General features: G+C 44.8%; 1 protein-coding gene across 2 annotated transcripts in view; it reads left to right on the top strand.

Annotated features, from left to right (window-relative positions):
* LOC115207107 (transcription factor MafG) overlaps positions 1-7,364 on the top strand; it is a 41,890-nt gene extending 34,526 nt beyond the window's left edge. For both annotated transcript variants that reach the window (XM_029774110.1, XM_029774105.1), the window contains exons 2-3: positions 3,280-3,352; positions 3,682-7,364. In XM_029774110.1, coding sequence (XP_029629970.1) covers positions 3,317-3,352; positions 3,682-4,137 — 492 coding nt within the window. In that variant the 5' untranslated portion in view covers positions 3,280-3,316 and the 3' untranslated portion in view covers positions 4,138-7,364. The remainder of the gene's footprint in view (positions 1-3,279; positions 3,353-3,681) is intronic.
* Positions 7,365-26,064: the final 18,700 nt, after the last annotated feature.

The following is a 26,064-nucleotide window of genomic DNA, read 5'->3' as shown; positions in this document are numbered from 1 at the left end:
ATACACTATTTTACACCATTTTAAAGATACACCTCTCCTTAATCCAACCACATTGTCCGATTTCAAAAAGGCTTTACAGCGAAAGCATAAAGTTAGAAAACCAGAAATACAGCTAAAATTAAGCACTAACCTTTGACGATCTTCATCAGATGACACTCCTAGGACTCAATGTTACACAATACATGTATGTTTTGTTTGATAAAGTTCATATTTATATCCAAAAACCCCATTTTACATTGTCGCGTGATGTTCAGAAAATATTTTGCCTCCAAAACTGCCGGTGAATCAGCACAACAATTTACAAAAATACTCAACATAAACGTTGATAAAATATTAAACTGTTATTCAAAGAATTATAGATAAACATCTCCTTAATGCAACCGCTGTGACAGATTTCAAAAAAGCTTCACGGGGAAAGCACACTTTGCAATAATCTGAGTACGGCGCTCAGAAAAATACATCAGGCAATACAGATACCCGCCATTTCGGAGTCATCTAAAATCATAAATAACGTTAGAAATATTCACTTACCTTTGATGATCTTCATCAGAAGGCACTTCCAGGAATCCCAGGTCCACAATAAATGTTGTTTTGTTCGATAAAGTCCATCATTTATGTCCAAATACCTCCTTGATGTTTGCGCGTTCAGTAAGCTACTCCAAATTTAGGAAGCGTGCCGAAAATTTCACAATGAAAAGTCAAAAAAAGTTATATTTACGTTCGTAGAAACATGTCAAACGTTGTATAGCATCAATCTTTAGGGCCTTTTTAACATAAATCTTCAATAATATTCCAACCGGACGATTCCAGTGTCTTGAAAAACGTTATGGAACACAGCTACCTCATCACGTGAAAGCGCACCACTGAAGTCATATCATTTTCTGAGTCACCAAATTCCTGGCCTTCTTGTTCGCTCTCTGTTCACTGCAAAAGCCTGAAACAAGGTTCTAAAGACTGTTGACATCCAGTGGAAGCCTTAGGAAGTGCAAAATGAACCCTAAGTCACTGTGTGTTAGGCAATGACTTGAAAAGACTACAAGCATCAGATTTCCCACTTCCTGGTTGGAATTTTCTCAGGTTTTTGCCTGCCATATGAGTTCTGTTATACTCACAGACATCATTCAAACAGTTTTAGAAACTTCAGTGTTTTCTATCCAAATCTACTAACAATATGCAAATATTTGACTCTGGGCCCGAGTATTAGGCAGTTTACTCTGGGCGCGCTTTTCATCCGAAATCGAAAATACTTCCCCCTATACCTTAAAAAGTTAAAGATAAAGTTCTTGTTAATCCAACCGCTGTGTCAGATTTCAAAAAGGCTTTACGGCGAAAGCAAACCATGCGATTATCTGAGAACAGCGCACAGCAGACAAATCATTACAAACAGTAACCAGCCAAGTAGAGGAGTAACAGAAGTCAGAAATAGCAATAAAATGAATCACTTACCTTTGATCTTCATATGGTTGCACTCACAAGACTCCATGTTACACAATAAATGTTCGGGGTTTTTTTCGATAAAGTCCCTCTTTATGTCCAAAAACCTCTGTCTGGTCACTATCATAAAGGCCTGATTTGGTGGAGTGCTACAGAGGTGGTTGTCCTTCTGGAAGGTTCTCCCATCTCCACAGAGAAACTCTGGAGCTCTGTCAGTGACCATTGGGTTCTTGGTCATCTCCCTGACAAGGCCCTTCTCCCCCGTTGCGCAGTGTGGCCAGCTCTATGAAGACTCTTGGTGGTTCCAAACTTCTTCCATTTAAGAATGGTTCTTAGGGACCTTCAATGCTGCAGAAATGTTTCGCTACCCTTCCCCAGATCTGTGCCTCGACACAATCCTTTCTCGGAGCTCTACAGACAATTTCTTCGACCTCGTCTTGGTTTTGGATCTGACATGCACTGTCAACTATGGGACCTTATATAGACAGGTGTGTGCCTTTCCAAATCCTGTCCAATCATTTAAATTGACCACAGATGGACTCCAATCAAGTTGTAGAAACATCAATGATGATCAATGGAAACAGGATGCACTTGGCCTCAATTTTGAGTATCATAGCAAAGGGTCTGAATACTTCTGTAAATAAGGTATTTCTGTTTTGTTTTTTTTAAGTTGCAAACAATTCTAAAAACCTGTTTTCGCTTTGTCATTATGGGGTATTTTGTGTAGATTGAGGATTTTAATTTCATTTAATCCAGTTTAGAATAAGGCTGTAATGTAACAATGTTGAAAAAGTCAAGGAGTCTGAATACTTTCAGAATGCACTGTATGTGTGTGTGATGGGATGTATAGACACTATGGACCGTATGTGGATAGAATATATAGTATATTTGAAGAATACGTAGGATAGAATAGTAATAGTTGAATAGGATGGACTTGACTAGAATACAGTTTCCCTCCCCAGTTATCTCGTATTCGTTAGTCACCAAACGGGGATGGACTACCTGAACTTGTCGAATAATAAACGCTTGTCTTTTAAATATGTTTTAAACATTTTCCGTGGACAATGGACATATTCCCCAGACTGAGTTCTTTCTGAAGTGTGTGCTAGAGCTGTTAGTCTGAGGTGTCAGGACTGGTACATACAGTAGGTTATTTCTGAGGTGTGTGTGTTAGAGCTGTTTGTCTGAGATGTTAGTCTGAGGTACATACAGTAGGTTATTTCTGAGGTGTGTGTGTTAGAGCTGTTTGTCTGAGATGTTAGTCTGAGGTACATACAGTAGGATGGTGACTTTTTCAGTTGGTGTTTCCTGTCTGGTGGCTGCTCGTTGAGGAAGTTCCCCGCTGATGGTTTTGTTTTCTAATAAATCAAAGTGACAGTCGCTACTGCTGTAGTTGTGCCAAACCGTCAAATGCCAACTGTCCTTTAGTTCACAGTTGCTCAAATGATTGGCCTGCCTGTTTCTGATTGGCCTGCCTGTTACTGATTGGCCTGCCTGTTACTGATTGGCCTGCCTGTTACTGATTGGCCTGCCTGTTACTGTTAGCAGAAGAGCTGCAGTCTCTGCTCCATCTTTGAAAACTAATGGCTCCGTCACAATTTGCCTTTCCTCTATTCCGCACAATCTATCTCCTCGATTCCTTCTCAACCGTATTAGAGAATTTCTCAGGTCCTTCCTCTCTGACCTTTTCCTCCAATGGATTTTGAGTTTGAGGAACATAATTTTTTTGAGCACCTTTCCTGTTCTTCTCATGTTCTTCTATATTTGACGTGAACTCTCAGTGAAAACTCACTGTTCTTCTCCTCTGGCTATATGGATTCTTATTGAAGCTCTTCTCTTCCACAGACCAACAAGTGGTGTAGTTGGAAGCGGCTCTCGTGGCATGACTACTACAAACAAGGGAAACAAAGCCTTGAAGGTAAACTTACCAAAGAAGTACATAGACCCCTACCTTAACCTTTGTCTCTCTCACACTGTCAGTGTGGGGAGAAAAGGTATGTTCTTCTTACCATCTGTACTCTAGTCATAATTGTTTGTTTGTCATCACCCGTCTTCCTCCTTCTCTTTGTCCCCCCGTCTTCCTCCTTCTCCTGACCACATCCCCCCTTTCCCCTGCTCTTTGGACCACATTGAAAATAACTGCTGTATAATGCTTTCATGAGTTATCCTCTGGGCTTAGTACTTTTTACTGAAAAATGTTTTACCTCCAAAATAAATCAAATCATCCCCCCTTCACTTCCCTCTCAGGTGAAGAAGGAGCCAGGGGAGAATGGGACCAGCCTCACGGACGACGAACTGGTGACCATGTCTGTCCGGGAGCTCAACGCTCACCTCCGCGGCCTCACCAAGGACGAAATCCTGCAGCTCAAGCAGCGGCGGCGCACCCTGAAGAACCGTGGCTACGCCGCCAGCTGCCGCGTCAAGCGGGTCACCCAGAAGGAGGAGCTAGAGAAGCAGAAGACGGCGCTGCAGCTGGAGGTGGACAAGCTGGCCACAGAGAACGCCACCATGAAGGTGGAACTGGACTCGCTGCGCTCCAAGTACGAGGCCCTGCAGAGCTTTGCCAGGACTGTGGCGCGCAGCCCGGCCGTAGCCTTAACCCCAGGGGGTCGGGGGGTCATGGGGCCCCTGGTCCCTGGGAAGGTGGCCACGGCCACCAGCGTCATCACCATCATCAAGTCCAAGACGGGAGCCAGGTCGTAGTATCTGGGCTGGGCGGCGTGGAGAGTTATCAGACTAATGAAGCAACGTGTACTATAGTCAGTGTATCATCACGGAGCACAGGATTAGTTCCCTTGTCTGTCTTTTGGGCCACAACCCCCCCCCCCCAGACCTTTGTACCAGCTAGTAACACTCTTTCAATTGGCCAGCAGCAGAGGCCACACCAACACTTATCAGACAGCCTTTAGTAGGATAAACCATACTTCCATTCTGCCTTGGCACTGTACAAGCAGAAATACATACACCAGAGGAGGCTTGTCGGAGGAGCTATAGGAGGACGGGCTCATTGTAATGACTGGAATGGAATTGATGGAAACCACATGTTTGACTCTGTTTCATGAATTCCATTCCAGCCATTACAATGAGCCTCCGCTGGACTATACACATCCTCTATAGTGTATTTTCACATACTGGGTTCCAAAAGGTTAAACGTCACGTGAGTCCAGGAAGGTCGTACGACGCAGCCCAATCCATAATTGATGTCACTCCATCTGGTGTTGGAAGTCGAGCTGTCGATTGATTTGTGTGTTTTTGTACATGGTACTAAGTGTTTGAGTGTTTGTTTGTTTCCTCCAGATGGCCCTTTGAGTCTTTTCCGTCCCGACACAGGATTTTGATGTGGAAATGCACTCTTTCATAACTACTAGCCACCAACAGTCTAGCCACACCCAGTTGGCATTATGCGTCAAGTTCTTAGCCCTCTCTCCGTATCACAAGTGGAGAAAGAGTGATTGCACTTAGCAACAAGCCTGGGCCTGTTAGAACGCACTGACTACTACGAGAAGAGGGAAATGCGCTGTATGTTATTGATGTCTTGTGAGCAACCTTCAGTAAGGACTAGTAACTCAACCATCAGACCAGTTCATGTGATTTTAGTTGGTGAAAAAAACTAAACAGGAAATTCTGTTAAGTTGAGCATTTATTTAGGTTCAGTTCAGCCTGTCACAGAATTTTACCAACAGGAGATGCAATAATACACACATGCACTGAAAAATAGGAAATGTCTCTTACATAGTTTCATGTAAGTGAAATGAGTCAATCTGATCGGCAAAATAATAAGTCGCTCTGGATAAGAGCGTCTGCTAAATGACGTAAATGTAAATGATGATGATGATAATAGGTGTGATGTTGGAGTTGACAATGCCATTCCAGGATTACAAGATTGTTTCTTTCTCCACTATCTGAGAACCAGAATGTTTCACAAGATCTTGTGATGATTATGCTTTGGGGTGACAATATTTTTTTATCCTCAAAACATTTCAAACTCAATTTGTGCTCCATGGAGTAAATAAGTTGATACTGTTTTGTAGCTAGTTGTTTTGTGCGTATGTAATAACATGAACTGGCTGGTCACATATTCCAAAATAATATTCACACAACAAGCTTTACTGTTTAATTGTCAACGTGTGTGTATTCTAGAAGTCGTTGACTTAGAGCTCTTGATTTGTATTGATGCATAGACGAGCATCTGGCATTGTTTATAGAAACACTGGAAAAAAGAACTTCAAACAAAAAAACCTGTGATATCCTTTTTGCAATTGTACCAAAAGTGGCTTACTATTGAAGGCTGGTAGCTTTTTCTAGTGACTAGGCGCGTACTGTGTGGGGTAGCGCGTACTGTGTGGGGTAGCGCGTACTGTGTGGGGTAGCGCGTACTGTGTGGGGTAGCGCGTACTGTGTGGGGTAGCGCGTACTGTGTGGGGTAGCGCGTACTGTGTGGGGTAGCGCGTGACGTGTGGGGTAGCGCGTACTGTGTGGGGTAGCGCGTACTGTGTGGGGTAGCGAGTACTGTGTGGGGTAGCGCGTACTGTGTGGGGTAGCGCGTGACGTGATGTGTATAAGTGACAGTTGGCAGTGTTGTTCACTGTAGATGTCATGCTGTGGTATTTTCTATAGGAATCTGTAATAGAGATAATATAGCTGGTGTAAACATCATCTATTGTCTTCATCCATATTGGCATCTGTGATATCTCTTCCACTAGCTGTGATTCACAAATGTTTTTGTCATTGCGACGTTATTACTGTCAACGTTATTACTGTCGACCGAGCAGGCATAGGTAGGGTAAGATAATGCTAAGGTAATGCCCTTGGTTCATTTTTATGGGGAAAGATAATGCCCTTGGTTCATTTTTATGGGGAAAGATAATGCCCTTGGTTCATTTTGAATCCCAGTTAAGTGACCCTCCTCACCTCTCTTTGGTTTCAATTCTAGGGGGACATCACCTCTAATTTAGATTAAACTGTTATTGTCTTATCCATTTACCAAAGGGGACTACTTGCAATTTGCAAAGGGATAATAGCCTCACAATTTACTTTTTCAAAGACTAAGAAAATCAAAATATTTGACTCTCTCTTACCATATATCCAAGCATTGTAAAAGTTCTCCTTGAAGAAATAACTTATCATTCTAACTATGAGAAGGGAGGCTCAGCATGCAGCTTTATACAGGTGACTAATAACAGGTCATCTCCTGACTGTCAGGTTGTGTTCATGGTTTGTGTGAGGGTAAACATGCACTAACCTCCAGCTTGTTCTGCTCAGGAGAAAACAAGGTTGCCCTAAAAATAAACCATTACAGCTCTGAGAAGAAGCTGTTAGGGATGGCACTTATGTTGATAGTTGCTCATTTACAATTTTTCTAAAAGGGCTTTTTGTTCAGACACCAAATGAAGATGTGGGAAGATGAACCTGCTGCCAGTAATGCTGCTTACGTGCCAAGTGTCCCCTGTCAAGTGTACCCTGTCTTCTGATCCTTTAAGAGGGGTTCAAGGAAGCAGTTGTACCTTAAAAGGTGACAGTATCTTTGTAATGACATAAGGGATATGTTTGGTATTTTACAACTTCATGTCAGATGGTTCCTTGCCCTGAATATAGTCTATATGAGCCTGTATTCCATGGTTCTAATTTCTTTAAACAGCCAATATAAACTTCAGCTAACTTTATCCTCTGTCAGCTAAAAATCAATGGGAGTGATGGGGGCAAATGTTCAAAAAGTGATGCCAAATCACCTTTAAGTAATGTAAAAGCCAATCATTCCAGTTTCTCCTGGCTCATAGACTTCTATCAGGGTAAGGATACCACTAGCATTAAGTTGTGAATTACTGAACATGTCCTTTTAAAACAGAGCAGCTGAGAGGAAGAGGTTAGGAAGCAGAGAGCTGGATATGTCCACATTATCCAGGATCCAGACTGTTAGCCTATAGCTACAATAGTCAAGGAAGGCAGGAGGAACCCAGAGCACATGAAGTTGTATGGAAGGTAGACCTGAACAGGAGAGAATAGGTCTGTACTCCAGTGTCTAATATGCTATTCCCCACACCTCTGAGCTCACATCAGATCAGGGGGCATCTGAAATGGACACTTCCCTGCATTATCAAAAGTGGTGCACTATTTATGGAATAGGGTGCCATCAGACACAGCCCTAGTATATAGTGTATGTACGCTAAAACATCCTCACTATGTCTTCTGAACACACTTAGATATTTCCATTGACTGGAAGATAATCCATGGATATATATATGACTCTTGACATTTCCCAGTATGGGTGTTGTCGTTCTTGTTGCTGTGGCAGTCTTGTGGAGTGAACCTTAATGTGTCTTTACAATGTTAAAAAGGCATCCTGACCTATGACCTGTCTTGCATACGTACAGTGAGCACCATAATTCATTGGACAGTGACCATTTTTTGTTATTTTGGTTCTGTACTCTAGCACTTTGAGTTTGAAAGGATACAATGACAATGAGGGTGAAGTGCAGACTGTCAGCTTTAATTTGAGGGTATTTTCATACATATTGGATGAACTGTTTAGAAATTATAGAAGCTTTTGTACATAGTCAACCCCATTTTCAGGCATCAAAAAACATTGGACAGTTTAACATAATGTAGAATAAAGTAATCATTGTTAATATTTGGTCACATATCCTTTGCATGCAATGACTGCTTGACGTCTGCGATGCATCGACATCACCAGACACTGGGTATCTTCCCTGGTGATGCTCTGCCAGGCCTGTACTGCAGCCATCTTCAGTCTGCGATACATCGTCATCACCAGACGCTGGGTATCTTCCCTAGTGATGCTCTGCCAGGCCTGTACTGCAGCCATCTTCAGTCTGCGATACATCGTCATCACCTGACGCTGGGTATCTTCCCTGGTGATGCTCTGCCAGGCCTGTACTGCAGCCATCTTCAGTCTGCGATACATCGTCATCACCAGACGCTGGGTATCTTCCCTGGTGATGCTCTGCCAGGCCTGTACTGCAGCCATCTTCAGTCTGCGATACATCGTCATCACCAGACGCTGGGTATCTTCCCTGGTGATGCTCTGCCAGGCCTGTACTGCAGCCATCTTCAGTCTGCGATACATCGTCATCACCAGACGCTGGGTATCTTCCCTGGTGATGCTCTGCCAGGCCTGTACTGCAGCCATCTTCAGTCTGCGACGCATCGACATCACCAGACGCTGGGTATCTTCCCTGGTGATGCTCTGCCAGGCCTGTACTGCAGCCATCTTCAGTCTGCGACGCATCGACATCACCAGACGCTGGGTATCGTCCCTGGTGATGCTCTGCCAGGCCTGTACTGCAGCCATCTTCAGTCTGCGATACATCGACATCACCAGACGCTGGGTATCTTCCCTGGTGATGCTCTGCCAGGCCTGTACTGCAGCCATCTTCAGTCTGCGATACATCGTCATCACCAGACGCTGGGTATCTTCCCTGGTGATGCTCTGCCAGGCCTGTACTGCAGCCATCTTCAGTTCCTGCTTGTTTCGGGTACTTATTGCCTTCAGTCTCTTCTTCAGCATGTAAAATACATGTTCAATTGGATTCAGATCTGGTGATTGACTCGGCCAGTCAAGGATTTTCCACTTTTTGGCCATCAAAAACCCCTGCGTTGCTCTAGCAGTATGTTTAGGGTCATTGTCTTGTTGCATGATGAAGTGCCGTCCAATGAGTTTGGAGGCATTTGGTTTTATCTGAGCAGATAAAATATTTCTGTAGACTTCAGAATTCATTGTTCTACTTCTGTCTGCAGTCACATCATCGATGAAGACAAGTGAGCCTGTTCCGCTGGCAGTCATACAGGCCCAAGCCATAACACCCCCTCCACCAAGCCATAACACCGCCTCCACCATGTTTCACCGATGAGGTGGTATGCTTTGGATCATTGGCATGTCTTTTTTTTTCTCCACACTTTCCTCTTTCCATCACTCTGGTACATGTTAATCTTTGTCTCATCTGTCCACAATACTTTTTTCCAGAACTCTTGGGGCTCTTTTAGGTGCTTTTTAGCAAACTGTAATCTCGCTTTTCTGTTCTTCAGGCTTATCAGTGGTTTGCATCTTGTAGTGTACCCTCTGTGGTCCTGCTGGTGTAGTCTTCTATGTATGGTAGACTTTAACACATCTACACCTACATCCAGAAGAGTGTTTTTGATCTGTTGGGCTGTTGTCAGGGGGGTTTCTTCACCATAGAGAATATTCTCCGGTCATCCACTACAGTGGTCTTCCTCAGTCTACCGGGTCTTTTGACATAATTGAGTTCACCGGTTGTTTTTTGTCTTGTTAATGATGAACCAAACTGTTGACTTGGGCATGCCCAGGGTTTTTGCAATGTTCCTAATTGATTGATTTTCATTTCTGAGCCTTATGACGGCCAGCTTCATTTGCATCGACACTGCTGTCTTCCTCATGTTGTCACACCCCAACAACAACCTCCAAAGGCAATAGCAAAGTGTACAATCAATACTCTTCATCAACAGCTCTCCTGCATTCACTAACGACACAAATGAATACACCTGCCTAACTACACATCTGTGAAGCAATTCAACAAATACTTGTAGTACCTTAAAATGGGGGGACCCCATGTACAAAAGGTGCTGTCATTTCTAAACGATTAATCCAATATGTATGAAAATACACTCAAATTAAAGCTGACAGTCTGCACTTCACCCTCATTGTTATTGTATCCTTTCAAACTCAAAGTGCTAGAGTACAGAACCAAAATAACAAAAAATGGTCACTGTCCAATGATTTATGGTGCTCACTGTACATGTATCTCTTCTGAAGAGGGAGTAACACACACACACACACACACACACACACACACACACACACACACATATACACAAAGGTGTATAGTAGGTAGCTACTGTAGGTAGTGTTGCCCGTCGTGAAAAAGTGACCCTTATACATATGCAAACTCAGTGGACAGGCTTGAGAGTAAAGCTAAAAGAGTATTCTATATTGTTGTAATAGTGACACGTGACTGTGGTCTAATGATTTTTATACCAACAGCTCCTGTGTTTTGGATTGGAATTCTTTGTTGTTGTTTTACCCCACACACACCAAACTGCAGTTGGCCCTTAGTTTATGTTGGTGAAGGAGATGAAAACCATGGGAACTGCTAGAGGGTACAACTGTTCAGATAGAAATATATTGTGTAGAACAGATATGATTACCTGTCATGATAGAATTGGGAATTGTGTCAGATCCATTCATTTATATTTTTATCTGCAACGTTGTTGAGCGTTCCACCCTCACTGGACACACCCCAGATGTTCACTCACTGTAAGGCCTGTCTAAAGGGATTCTAGTCTAGGGGAAGTAGCCCAACGCCTGACTAAACCCTTCTCAAACAGTACACTTCCCCTGACCAAAACCCCTAAACCCGAAGACTATGGAGTGATATTAGAACCAGCAGAAACTGAATATGTATTCACAAATTGAATTTCTGTTGTCACAAATATCACTCCATAGATTAGAAGACTGGTATTACCTGTCTTAAAGACTAAACCTACAGATATTCTACATTATGCAGTCTATAGATGTGTGATTATACAATCTGTAAAACAGGGCTGAAGTTATGTCCTGAAGTAGAAGACGTGACCAGGAACACAATCCTGAGTAACATAAGGGCCACTTGCAATTTCTGTTGTCATTTGTGGTTTGGCTAGTTTGGTTCCTACCATGCTGCTAATTCAATCATTACTGCTCATTGTCTCCTGAAAGTCCATTTGTTTGTCTTTGTTTGTTGAATGTGTGTATCTGATATTGATCTTAACACTGGAATTAATTTGTTCTGCAGCTGATCTCGTTTTTACTTGGTTATGGCTTTTTGTTTAAAAGCGAGTTGTATTGGAGAGGATGAAAAACTTCTCAGCACTTGTGTGACGGTTTGCTAGCTCTAGTAGAGATATGTAGGCTTTTTTGAATCAAATGATGCTTGGTGAACATTTGACTGTGCAGGTATTTCTCACTCGAGTATAGGTCTATGTTTCAAAGGTATTAAGTCTGAAAATAAAGCTGTTGGAAGTGTCTGAATGGTATATAAAGTTATTATTAATCTGTTTTTGTTATTTTTCTGTATGGGTTGTAATAAGATATTGCAGTACTTTGTATGGAAAACAGAATAGTAAATTGTAACTATTTGTAAATTATTGTACTTTTTTGCAATCTGTAGATAAGTAATATGATGTATTCATATATAATGACTGTGGTTTTAACCGTGGTTCTCTGAAATGTCTAAGTTATTGATGTGTGTGTGTATATAGTATGGTTGTTGATACAGCTTACTTTATTTTCTATATGACCAATAAAAAGGTTTTGAAAAGGACTATTAAATGTGACCCTCTCTTCCTGTGGTGACCCATTCAGACACTGTTGAAATGTTTAAATGAGGTTTCGTCATATTTTTCTGTGGCGTCATTGACCCACTTTGATGCTAGTAAAAATAAACTGACGGGGAAGGCTTTTTGCTGTCCAGGGTGGGTTTTCGGGAGGAGGCGATCATTTAGATGGCACAATTTCCTTCTTTTTTTGTGATCCAAAAAAAGCCGTCGGGCGGGCGACCCAGTTTGACTAACCTCGGCGGACATGTTTTTGGCCCAACACGACTAAAACATGAGAGTCATGAAGGATGTGCGGTGTGCCTAGCTGTCCTAGATTAGGAAGAGTTGTGAGTTAGTCATCCCCTGTCCCTCGGGGCCTCCTGGGCCCCTCAGTGTATTAACACATGGTTCATCACATCAGACATCACCCATCCCATGAATGCCTATACCTGGACTCACATTCAGAACATATTTCATGTGGGTAATCTGGTTAGCAAAGAACTAATGGTTCTGTCTAGAGTCTAGACTAATACCTTTTTCCCACTAGGCTACTGAGCTGAACCAAACCGAGCAGAGCTGTTGGTACCGCGCTGGCCTGGTTACACATCCATCCACTGTAGTTGCGGGAACTGTGACGTAAATCACAGTGAAAGGTACATATCCACACCAGCACAGTGTGGTTGGGGTCAGGAAGATTGTGCCAACATTGTAACTGTCATGTGTAAACCAGCATTGCTTCTTTGTACAACCATTCCCTCCTATCAGCTCATACAGGTCTCTCTGTCCTCATCAGATGCTTCACTCCCCCGCCCCTGATGGCTGTCCCAGACGGTCTCTCTGTCTTCATCAGATGCTTCACTCCCCCGCCCCTGATGGCTGCCCCAGACGGTCTCTGTCTTCATCAAATGCTTCCCTTCCCCGCCCCTTATGGCTGTCCCAGACGGTCTCTCTGTCCTAATCAGATGCTTCACTCCCCCTCCCCTGATGGCTGCCCCAAACGGGCTCTATGGCCTCTGAAGACTTGATTAATTTGGCGGGTTGGGTTAAAGTGATCTGGTGGGCAATCTAGGACACTTGTGTAGCAGGTGCACTGTCCTAGATCCTAAACCCGCCTGATGCCCACTGCCGCCGACCGCACAATTAATGTTACCACCATCCCCATCAGCCGTGGTGTTAATTTACCACCATGCCCGACTCTGCCAAAGCTTAGCATGGTGCCGCTTCCTCCAAATGTCATCGTTTTAGAGGACAAATCTATTAAAAATAGTTATTATTAGGGTTGTCCATAAACGGCAAACTACACTGAACAAAAATATAAACGTAACATGTAACGTGTTGGTCCCATGTTTCATGAGGTGAAATAAAAGATTCCAGAAATGTTCCATGCACACAAAAAGCTTATTTCTCTGAAAAGTTGTGCACACATTTGTTTATATCCCTGTTAGTGAGCATTTCTCCTTTGCCAAGATAATCCATCCACTTATTAGGTGTGGCATATCAAGAAGCTGATTAAACATCATGATCATTACACAGGTGCACCTTGTGCTGGGGACAATACAAAGCCACAGATGTCTCCAGTCTTGAGGGAGTGTGCAATTGGCACGCTGACTGCAGGAAGGGCCACCAGAGCTTTTGTCAGAATTTAAAGTTCATTTCTCTACCATAAGCTGCCTCCAACGTAATTTTAGAGAATTTGGCAGTGTCCAACCGGCCTCACAACCGCAGACCACGTGTAACCACGCTAGCCCAGGATTTCCACATCCGGCTGCTTCACCTGTGGCATCGTCCGAGGGGGGGGTGGGGGGTAATAAAGCCATTTTGTGGGGAAAAACTCATTCGGATTGGCTGGGCCTGGCTCCCCAGTGGGTGAGCCTATGCCCTGCCAGGCCCACCCATGGCTGCACCTCTGCCCAGTCATATGAAATCCATAGATTAGGGCCTAATGAATTTATTTAAATTGACTGATTTCCTTATGTGAACTGTTACTCAGTAAAATGTTTGAAATTGTTGCATGTTGCATTTATATTTTTATTCAGTATACATTAAATAATACAAGCTCTTTGAATGTTCTCTCATTGGGATCCACTTATTTTGGTAATGTGCTGCATGACGGATAGCTGCACAAAACATCAGCAGTCCAGGCAATAGACCTCAGAGCAGTACTTCAAGCCCCATGGTGTCTGGTTCTGCTCTTGGGGGTGGTGGTAGCCTTGAGGTTAGAGTGGGTTGCCGGTTCGAATGCCTGTGCAAACCAGATTTTTTTTTTAGGGAGGGCTGTGGCTGAAGCTGTGCTACTCCCTAGCTTGTCGTGTTTGGTGTGTAATGTGTTGGATATTGTGTCAGCAATACCTATATCATTGCAAATGGATATCATGGAAAATATATATTATTCTATTCTAATGCAGCAGTCAAAAAATATGGACCATTTCGGTTTTCATAATGTGTTGTGTTAATAAAGGCAAGGACAAAGCTATGTATTATTCTATGTGCTTACTAAACACAATATGTTCAAGTAATCGTCATTCTACTCTGAGTACCTACATAGTGTGATAGCATGTGTACAATATTATATGGTGGAGCTTTGCTCCCTCTGCTGGACATGGATAGGAAGTGCAGAGAGGGAGAGGGAAATTACTGCATGTTGTAGCAGTACCCACCGCATGTACAACATATTAAGCACTCTTTCCATGACATAGACTGACCAGTTGAAAGCTATGATCCCTTATTGATGTCACTTGTTAAATACACTTCAATCAGTGTAGATGAAGGGGATGAGACAGGTTAAAGGAGTATTTTTAAGCCTTGAGACAATTGAGACATGGATTGTGTGTGTGCCATTCAGAGGGTGAATGACCAAGACAAAATATTTATTAAGTGCCTTTGAACTGGCTATGGTAGTAGGTGCCAGGCACACCAGTTTGTGTCAAGAACTGCAATGCTACTGTTTTTTTCACGCTCAACCGTTTCCCATGCGTACCAAGAATTGTTAACCACCCAAAGGACATCCAGCCAATTTGACACAGCTGTGGGAGTCAACATGGGCCCTGTGGAACGCTTTTAACACCTTGTAGAGTGCTCCGATGAATTGAGGCTGTTCTGAGGGCAAAAGGAGGGGGTTGCAACTCAATATTAGGAAGGTGTTCCTAATGTTTAGTATACTCAGTGTATAACACTGAGACCGAGTGTCAAGCCCTGACACTCGTCAGGGCTTGCAAACTATTACAGACTACAAAGGGAAGCACAGCCGCGAGCTGCCCAGTGACACAAGCCTACCAGATGAGCTAAATCACTTCTATGCTCGCTTCAAGGCAAGCAACACTGAGGCATCCCTGAGAGCATCAACTGTTCCGGACGACTGTGTGATCACACTCTCCGTAGCCGACGTGAGTAAGACCTTTAAACAGGTCAACATACACAAGGCTGCGGGGCCAGACGGATTACCAGGACGTGTGCTCCGGGGATGTGCTGACCAACTGGCAGGTGTCTTCACTGACATTTTCAACATGTCCCTGATTGAGTATGTAATACCAACATGTTTCAAGCAGACCACCATAGTCCCTGTGCCCAAGAACAAAAAGGCAACCTGCCTAAATGACTACAGACCCGTAGCACTCACGTCCGTAGCCATGAAGTCCTTTGAAATGTTGGTAATGGATCACATCAACACCATTATCCCAGAAACCCTAGACCCACTCCAATTTGCATACCGCCCAAACAGATCCACAGATGACGCAATCTCTATTGCACTCCACACTGCCCTTTCCCACCTGGGCAAAAGGAACCCTTATGTGAGAATGCTATTCATTGACTACAGCTCAGTGTTCAACACCATAGTACCCTCAAAGCTCATCACTAAGCTAAGGATCCTGGGACTAAACACCTCCCTCTGCAACTGGATCCTGGACTTCCTGACGGGCCGCCCCCAGGTGGTGAGGGTAGGTAGCAACACATCTGCCACGCTGATCCTCAACACTGGAGCTCCCCAGGGGTGCGTGCTCAGTCCCCTGCTGTACTCCCTGTTCACCCACGACTGCATGGCCAGGCACGACTCCAACACCATCATTAAGTTTGCAGACGACACAACAGTGGTAGGCCTGATCACCGACAACGACGAGACAGCCTATAGGGAGGAGGTCTGAGACCTGGCCGGGTGGTGCCAGAATAACAACCTATCCCTCAACATAACCAAGACCAAGGAGATGATTGTGGACTACAGGAAAAGGAGGACCGAGCACGCCCCCATTCTCATCGACGGGGCTGTAGTAGAGCAGGTTGAAAGCTTCCAGTTCCTTGGTGTCCACATCAACAACAAACTAGAATGGTTCAAACACACCAAGACGGTCGTAAAGAGGACACAAAAAAGCCTATTCCCCCTCAGGAAACTAAAAAGATTTGGCATGGGTCCTGAGATCCTCAAAAGGTTCTACAGCTGCAACATCGAGAGCATCCTGACTGGTTGCATCACTGCCTGGTTTGGCAATTGCTCGGTCTCTAACCGCAAGGCACTTCAGAGGGCAGTGCGTACGGCCCAGTACATCACTGGGGCCAAGCTGCCTGCCATCCAGGACCTCTACACCAGGCGGTGTCAGAGGAAGGCCCTAAAAATTGTCAAAGACCCCAGCCACCCCAGCCACCCCAGTCATAGACTGTTCTCTCTACTACCCCATAGCAAGCGGTACTGGAGTGCCAAGTCTAGGACAAAAAGGCTTCTCAACAGTTTTTACCCCCAAGCCATAAGACTCCTGAACAGGTAGTCAAATGGCTACCTGGACTATTTGCATTGTGTGCCCCCCCCCCACGCTGCTGCTACTCTCTGTTTATCATGTATGCATAGTCACTTTAACTATACAGTCATGTACATACTACCTCAATTGGGCCGACCAACCAGTGCTCCCGCACATTGGCTAACTGGGCTATCTGTATTGTTTCCCGCCACCCGCCACCCACCAACCCCTCTTTTACGCTACTGCTACTCTCTGTTCATCATATACGCATAGTCACTTTAACCATATCTACATGTACATACTACCTCAATCAGCCTGACTAACCGTTGTCTGTATGTAGCCTCGCTACTTTTATAGCCTCGCTACTGTATATAGCTTGTCTTTTTACTGTTGTTTTATTTCTTTACTTACCTATTGTTCACCTAATACCTTTTTTGCACTATCGGTTAGAGCCTGTAAGTAAGCATTTTACTGTAAGGTTGTATTCAGCGCATGTTTTTACCCAAGGTGGCACCACATGACCCAGTAGGAGGTAAGGTAGAGGAATCCCCTGCTTGTGACCACATCACCCAGAATGGGCTGGGGTGTATTAACTAGAAACACGGTGGGCTGGGCCCTGGGGTGTATTAACTAGAAACACGGTGGGCTGGGCCCTGGGGTGTATTAACTAGAAACACGGTGGGCTGGGCCCTGGGGTGTATTAACTAGAAACACGGTGGGCTGGGCCCTGGGGTGTATTAATGTCACAAAATAAGTCGTATTCGTCGTTGAAAATGTCATACATGAGAGAGAAGGACCAAGGTGCAGCGGAAGTGTGGACACTCATTCTTTTAATTAACAAAACAAGTAAAGTATCCACTAGAAAACCAAAAACAGTACTCACGACAGCAAACAGTTTTGCAGGCTCACAAAGCAAGTGCAAAAACAATTCCCCACAACCCCAAGGACAAACACACACACCTATATAGGACTTCCAATCAAAGGCAACTATACACACCTGCCTTTAATTGGAAGTCCCAATCACCAACATTAAACAAGCACAAAGCCCCTGCCACATCCTGACCTAGACTAAGCAATACGCCCTCTGCTGGTCAGGACGTGACAGTACCCCCCCCTCAAGGTGCAGACTCCAGGATGCACCTAAAAAAGAAAAACACAAGAAAATCCCCAATACCCCAACAAAAACCAACAACCAATAACCCCTAAACAAAAAGGGAGGGAAGGGAGGGTGGCTGCCGTCACCGACGGCACTGTGCTACACCCCCCCTCCCCAACCCACCTATATCTGGAGGTGGCTCCGGTTCTGGCAGCTCGGGGCAGTCGGGCCACTCTGGCAGCTCGGGGCAGTCGGGCCACTCTGGCAGCTCCGGGCAGTCGGGCCACTCTGGCAGCTCCGGGCAGTCGGGCCACTCTGGCAGCTCCGGGCAGTCGGGCCACTCTGGCAGCTCCGGGCAGTCGGGCCACTCTGGCAGCTCCGGGCAGTCGGGCCACTCTGGCAGCTCCGGGCAGTCGGGCCACTCTGGCAGCTCCGGGCAGTCTGGCCACTCTGGCAGCTCCGGGCAGTCTGGCCACTCTGGCAGTTCCGGGCAGTCTGGCCACTCTGGCAGTTCCGGGCAGTCTGGCCACTCTGGCAGTTCCGGGCAGTCTGGCCACTCTGGCAGTTCCGGGCAGTCGGCCCACTCTGGCGGCTTCTGACTAGCGGGCGGCTCTGGCGGCTCCTGACTAGCGGGCCGCTCTGGCGGCTTCTGACTAGCGGGCGGCTCTGGCGGCTCCTGACTAGCGGGCGGCTCTGGCGACGTACGACTGGCGGGCGGCTCTGGCGACGTACGACTGGCGGGCGGCTCTGGTGACTGTTGACTGGCGGGCGGCTCTGGTGACTGACTGGCGGGCGGCTCTGGTGACTGACTGGCGGGCGGCTCTGGTGACTGACTGGCGGGCGGCTCTGGTGACTGACTGGCGGGCGGCTCTGGTGACTGACTGGCGGGCGGCTCTGGTGACTGACTGGCGGGCGGCTCTGGTGACTGTTGACTGGCGGGCGGCTCTGGTGACTGTTGACTGGCGGGCGGCTCTGGTGACTGTTGACTGGCGGGCGGCTCTGGTGACTGTTGACTGGCGGGCGGCTCTGGTGACTGTTGACTGGCCGGCGGCTCTGGTGATTGTTGACTGGCGGGCGGCTCTGGCGCCGTCAACCAGCCCTTGTGCCCCCCCCCCCCCCTAAAAAAATATTGGGGTGCCTCTCGGTCTCCCTTACCCGTCGTGTCTCCCAGTCCTCGCCAGCCTTCTTCCGCTGCTTGGTCCTGGTTTGGTGGTGGGGAATTCTGTCCCAAAATAAGTCGTACTCGTCGTTGAAAATGTCATACATGAGAGAGAAGGACCAAGGCACAGCGGAAGTGTGGACACTCATTCTTTTAATTAACAAAACAAGTAAAGTATCCACTGGAAAACCAAAAACAGTACTCACGACAGCAAACAGTTTTGCAGGCTCACAAAGCAAGTGCAAAAACAATTCCCCACAACCCCAAGGACAAACACACACACCTATATAGGACTTCCAATCAAAGGCAACTATACACACCTGCCTTCAATTGGAAGTCCCAATCACCAACATTAAACAAGCACAAACCACCTGCCACATCCTGACCTAGACATTTACATTTACATTTAAGTCATTTAGCAGACGCTCTTATCCAGAGCGACTTACAAATTGGACTAAGCAATACGCCCTCTGCTGGTCAGGACGTGACAATTAACTAGAAACACGGTGGGCTGGGCCCTGGGGTGTATTAACTAGAAACACTGTGGGCTGGGCCCTGGGGTGTATTTACTAGAAACACGGTGGGCTGGGCCCTGGGATGTATTCACTAGAAACACGCTGGGCCCTGGGGTGTATTCACTAGAAACACGGTGGGCTGGGCCCAGGGGTGTATTCACCAGAAACACGGTGGGCTGGGCCCTGGGGTGTATTCACTAGAAACACGGTGGGCTGGGCCCTGGGGTGTATAAACTAGAAACACGGTGGGCTGGGCCCTGGGGTGTATAAACTAGAAACACGGTGGGCTGGGCCCAGGAGTGTATTAACTAGAAACACGCTGGGCCCTGGGGTGTATTCACTAGAAACACAGTGGGCTGGGCCCAGGGGTGTATTAACTAGAAACACGGTGGGCTGGGCCCTGGGGTGTATTCACTAGAAACACGCTGGGCCCTGGGGTGTATTCACTGGAAACACGCTGGGCCCTGGGGTGTATTCACTAGAAACACGGTGGGCTGGGCCCTGGGGTGTATTCACTAGAAACACGGTGGGCTGGGCCCTGGGATGTATTCACTAGAAACACGGTGGGCTGGGCCCTGGGGTGTATTCACTAGAAACACGGTGGGCTGGGCCCTGGGATGTATTCACTAGAAACACGGTGGGCTGGGCCCTGGGGTGTATTCACTAGAAACACGGTGGGCCCTAGGGTGTATTCACTAGAAACACGGTGGGCTGGGCCCTGGGGTGTATTCACTAGGTACCAATTTTTTTTTTTTTTGCGGAACAGGGAGGGACTATCTTTAATCTGTTTTGCTACACACTGTAGCAAAATTATCACTTGTTTTGTTGCAAATCCTCACTTGTTTAGTTGTGAATACACCATGCATTAGAAAATTAAAAGCATCCCCATACAGTCTTAGAAACTAATAGAGAGAAACAGGCTATTGAATCGTCTATTGACCTGCCGTTATGCCCTTGAGCAAGGCACTCACCCCTAAACTGCCCTCCAGCCAGGGGCGCTGCTCCTTGGCTGACCCTGTGCCTCTCAACGTGTGTGTATTTCGAGGTTAGGCGGGGGACATTTAAGTATCCATTCTATATGTGTATATTGTATTCTATTCTATTCTACAGGTATATGTGTATATTCTATTCTATATGTGTATATTCTATATGTGTATATTCTGTTCTATATGTGTATATTCTATGTGTATATTCTATTTTACTCTATATGTGTATATTCTATTTTATTCTATATGTGTATATACTATTCTATATGTGTATATTCTATACATGTGTCACAGATTTCTTCGTCGCTAGACGATATAGCGAAATCATCGTCGGAGAACGTGGACCAATACGCAGAGGAGTTAGTGCTCATCATCTTAATTTATTAAACGAGTGTGAACACGGAGGAAAAACAAGAAAACGAAATAAGACTAGTGACAGTTTTACAGGCATAAATAACGCAGTGCAAAATACAACTACCCACGAAACACAAAGACAAACACACCCTACTATATAGGACTCCCAATCAAAGGCAATTCAACACACCTGCCTTCAATTGGGAGTCCAACCCCAATTAACTAAACATAGAACCACAGACATAGACCAGTGACAAACCCCATAAACATACATCAACTCCCCTCTGCCACGTCCTGACCAAACTACAATAACCAAATATACTCTATACTGGTCAGGACGTGACAACATGTATATTTTATGTGTATATTCTATTCTATACGTGTATATTCTATTCTGTATGTGTATATTCTATTTCATTATATATGTGTAGATTTTATTCTATTCTACAGGCATATGTGTATATTCTATATGTGTATATTTTATTCTAAATGTGTACATTCTATTCTGTATGTGTATATTCTATTTTAATCTTTATGTGTATATTCTATTCTATATGTGTATATTCTATTCTATATGTGTATATTCTATTTGATTCTATATGTGTATATTCTATTCTATACATGCACAGTTAAGTTGGAAGTTTACATACACCTTTGCCAAATACATTTAAACTCAGTTTTTCACAATTCCTGACATTTAATCCTAGTAAAAATTCCCTGTCTTAGGTCAGTTAGGATCACCACTTTATTTTAAGAATGTGAAATGTCAGAATAATAGTAGAGAGAATGATTTATTTCAGCTTTATTTCTTTCATCACATTCCCAGTGGGTCAGAAGTTTACATACACTCAATTAGTATTTAGTAGCATTGCCTTTAAATTGTTTAACTTGTTTCAAACGTTTTGGGTAGCCTTCCACAAGCTTCCCACAATAAATTGGGAGAATTTTGGTCCATTCCTCCTGACAAAGCTGGTGTAAATGAGTCACGTTTGTAGGCCTCATTGCTCGCACACACTTTTTCAGTTCTGCCCACAAATTTTCTATAGGATTGAGTTCAGGGCTTTGTGATGGCCACTCCAATACCTTGACTTTGTTGTCCTTAAGCCATTTGCCACAACTTTGGAAGTATGTCCATTTGGAAGACCCAATTGCGACCAAGCTTTAACTTCCTGACTGATGTCTTGAGATGTTCCTTCAATATGTCCACATAATTTTCCTTCGTCAGGATGCCATCTATTTTGTGAAGTGCACTAGTCCTTCCTGCAGCAAATCAACCCCACAACATGATGCTGCCACCCCTGTGCTATACGGTTGGGATGGTGTTCTTCGGCTTGCAAGCATCCACCTTTTTCCTTAAAACATAACGATGGTCATTATGGCCAAACAGTTCTATTTTTGTTTCATCAGACCAGAGGACATTTCTCCAAAAAGTACGATCTTTGTCCCCATGTGTAGTTGCAAACCGTAGTCTGGCTTTTTTATGGCGGTTTTGGAGCAGTCAAAATCAAAATCAAATCAAATGTATTTATTTATATAGCCCTTCTTACATCAGCTGATATCTCAAAGTGCTGTACAGAAACCCAGCCTAAAACCCCAAACAGCAAGTAATGCAGGTGTAGAAGCACGGTGGCTAGGAAAAACTCCCTAGAAAGGCCAAAACCTAGGAAGAAACCTAGAGAGGAACCAGGCTATGAGGGGTGGCCAGTCCTCTTCTGGCTGTGCCGGGTGGAGATTATAACAGAACATGGCCAAGATGTTCAAATGTTCATAAATGACCAGCATGGTCAAATAATAATAATCACAGTAGTTGTCGAGGGTGCAACAAGTCAGCACCTCAAGAGAAAATGTCAGTTGGCTTTTCATAGCCGATCATTGAGAGTATCTCTACCGCTCTTGCTGTCTCTAGAGAGTTGAAAACAGCAGGTCTGGGACAGGTAGCACGTCCGGTGAACAGGTTAGGGTTCCATATCCGCAGGCAGAACAGTTGAAACTGGAGCAGCAGCACGGCCAGGTGGACTGGGGACAGCAAGGAGTCATCATGCCAGGTAGTCCTGAGGCATGGTCCTAGGGCTCAGGTTCTCCGAGAGAGAGAAAGAGAGAATTAGAGCATACTTAAATTCACACAGGACACCGGATAAGACAGGAGAAATTCTCCAGATATAACAGACTGACCCTAGCCCCCCGACACATAAACTACTGCAGCATAAATACTGGAGGCTGAGACAGGAGGGGTCAGGAGACACTGTGGCCCCATCTGATGATACCCCCGGACAGGGCCAAACAGGCAGGATATAACCCCACCCACTTTGCCAAAGCACAGCCCCCACACCACTAGAGGGATAACTTCAACCACCAACTTACCATCCTGAGACAAGGCCGAGTATAGCCCAAAGATCTCCGCCACGGCACAACCCAAGGGGGGGGCGCCAACCCAGACAGGAAGACCACGTCAGTGACTCAACCCGCTCAAGTGACGTACCCCTCCTAGGGACGGCATGGAAGAACACCAGTAAGCCAGTGACTCAGCCCCTGTAATAGGGTTAGAGGCAGAGAATCCCAGTGGAGAGAAGGGAACCGGCCAGGCAGAGACAGCAAGGGCGGTTCATTGCTCCAGCCTTTCCGTTCACCTTCACACTCCTGGGCCAGACTACACTCAATCATAGGACCTACTGAAGAGATGAGTCTTCAGTAAAGACTTAAAGGTTGAGCCCGAGTCTGCGTCTCTCACATGGGTAGGCAGACCATTCCATAAAAATTGAGCTCTATAGGAGAAAGCCCTGCCTCCAGCTGTTTGCTTAGAAATTCTAGGGACAATTAGGAGGCCTGTGTCTTGTGACTGTAGCGTATGTGTAGGTATGTACGGCAGGACCAAATCAGAAAGATAGGTAGGAGCAAGCCCATGTAATACTTTGTAGGTTAGCAGTAAAACCTTGAAATCAGCCCTTGCCTTAACAGGAAGCCAGTGTAGGGAGGCTAGCACTGGAGTAATATGATCACATTTTTTTGTTCTAGTCAGGATTCTAGCAGCCGTATTTAGCACTAACTGAAGTTTATTTAGTGCTTTATCCGGGTAGCCGGAAAGTAGAGCATTGCAGTAGTCCAACCTAGAAGTAACAAAAGCATGGATTCATTTTTCTGCATCATTTGTGGACAGAAAGTTTCTGATTTGTGCAATGTTACGTAGATGGAAAAAAGCTGTCCTTGAAACAGTCTTGATATGTTCTTCAAAAGAGAGATCAGGGTCCAGAGTAACGCCGAGGTCCTTCACAGTTTTATTTGAGACGACTGTACAACCATCAAGATTAATTGTCAGATTCAACAGAAGATCTCTTTGTTTCTTGGGACCTAGAACAAGCATCTCTGTTTTGTCCGAGTTTAAAAGTAGAAAGTTTGCAGCCATCCACTTCCTTATGTCTGAAACACAGGCTTCTATCGAGGGCAATTTTGGGGCTTCTTCATGTTTCATTGAAATGTACAGCTGTGTGTCATCCGCATAGCAGTGAAATTTAAGATTATGTTTTCGAATGACATCCCCAAGAGGTAAAATATATAGTGAAAACAATAGTGGTCCTAAAACGGAACCTTGAGGAACACCGAAATGTACAGTTGATTTGTCAGAGGGCAAACCATTCACAGAGACAAACTGATATCTTTCCGACAGATAAGATCTAAACCAGGACAGAGCTTGTCCGTGTAGACCAATTTGGGTTTCCAATCTCTCCAAAAGAATGTGGTGATCGATGGTATCAAAAGCAGCACTAAGATCTAGGAGCACGAGAACAGATGCAGAGCCTCGGTCTGATGCCATTAAAAGGTAATTTACCACCTTCACAAGTGCAGTCTCAGTGCTATGATGGGGTCTAAAACCAGACTGAAGCGTTTCGTATACATTGTTTGTCTTTAGGAAGGCAGGGAGTTGCTGCGCAACAGCTTTTTCTAACATTTTTGAGAGGAATGGACGATTCGATATAGGCCGATAGTTTTTTATATTTTCTGGGTCATGATTTGGCTTTTTCAAGAGAGGCTTTATTACTGACACTTTTAGTGAGTTTGGTACACATCCGGTGGATAGAGAGCCGTTTATTATGTTCAACATAGGAGGGCCAAGCACAGGAAGCAGCTTTTTCAGTAGTTTAGTTGGAATAAGGTCTAGTATGCAGCTTGAAGGTTTAGAGGCCATGATTATTTTCATCATTGTGTCAAGAGATATAGTAGATATAGTACTAAAACACTTTAGTGTCTCCCTTGATCCTAGGTCCTGGCAGAGTTGTCCAGACTCAGGACAACGGAGCTTTGGAGGAATGCGCAGATTTAAAGAGGAGTCCGTAATTTGCTTTCTAATGATCATGATCTTTTCCTCAAAGAAGTTCATGAATTTATTACTGCTGAAGTGAAAGCCATCCTCTCTTGAGGAATGCTGTCACGCTCCTCTTCGTCTGAAGATATGGAGAAATCGCTGTCGGAAAAAGTGGACCAATACGCAGCGGGTTGCGTGCTCATCATATTTTATTTAAATGTGAACACCACGAAAAAACAAGAAACAATGACCGACAGGAACAGTTTTGCAGGCTATATACAACGCAATGCAAAAACAACTACCCACAAACTACAACCAAAACACAAACCTATATATAGGACTCTCAATCAGAGGCAACAGAAAACACCTGCCTCCAATTGAGAGTCCAACACCCAATTACTTAGACATAGAAATACAAAGAACTAGAATGAACCTAGACATACAAAACATAGAACATAAACCAAAACCCGGAAATAATAAATCAAACACCCCTACAAAATTCACACTCAACCTAAACCATTCAAAACAAATACCCATCTGCCACGTCCTGACCAAATTATAATACAATTACTCCCTTTGCTGGTCAGGACGTGACAAATGCTGCTTTTTAGTTAGCTTTGCGACAGTATCAAAAATAAATTTCGGATTGTTCTTATTTTCCTCAATTAAGTTGGAAAAATAGGATGATCGAGCAGCAGTGAGGGCTCTTCGATACTGCACGGTACTGTCTTTCCAAGCTAGTCGGAAGATTTCCAGTTTGGTGTGGCGCCATTTCCGTTCCAATTTTCTGGAAGCTTGCTTCAGAGCTCGGGTATTTTCTGTATACCAGGGAGCTAGTTTCTTATGACAAATGTTTTTAGGGGTGCAACTGCATCTAGAATATTGCGCAAGGTTAAATTGAGTTCCTCAGTTAGGTGGCTAACTGATTTTTGTCCTCTGACGTCCTTGGGTAGGCAGAGGGAGTCTGGAAGGGCATCAAGGAATCTTTGGGTTGTCTGAGAATTTATAGCACGACTTTTGATGCTCCTTGGTTGGGGTCTGAGCAGATAATTTGTTCCGATTGCAAACATAATAAAAAGGTGGTCCGATAGTCCAGGATTATGGGGAAAAACATTAAGATCCACAACATTTATTCCATGGGACAAAACTAGGTCCAGAGTATGACTGTGG

The sequence above is a fragment of the Salmo trutta genome, chromosome 1 (assembly GCF_901001165.1).
Source record: "Salmo trutta chromosome 1, fSalTru1.1, whole genome shotgun sequence".
NCBI lineage: Eukaryota > Metazoa > Chordata > Actinopteri > Salmoniformes > Salmonidae > Salmo > Salmo trutta.
Note: the sequence above shows the minus strand (reverse complement) of the source record. Positions and strands in the feature narration are given on the sequence as shown.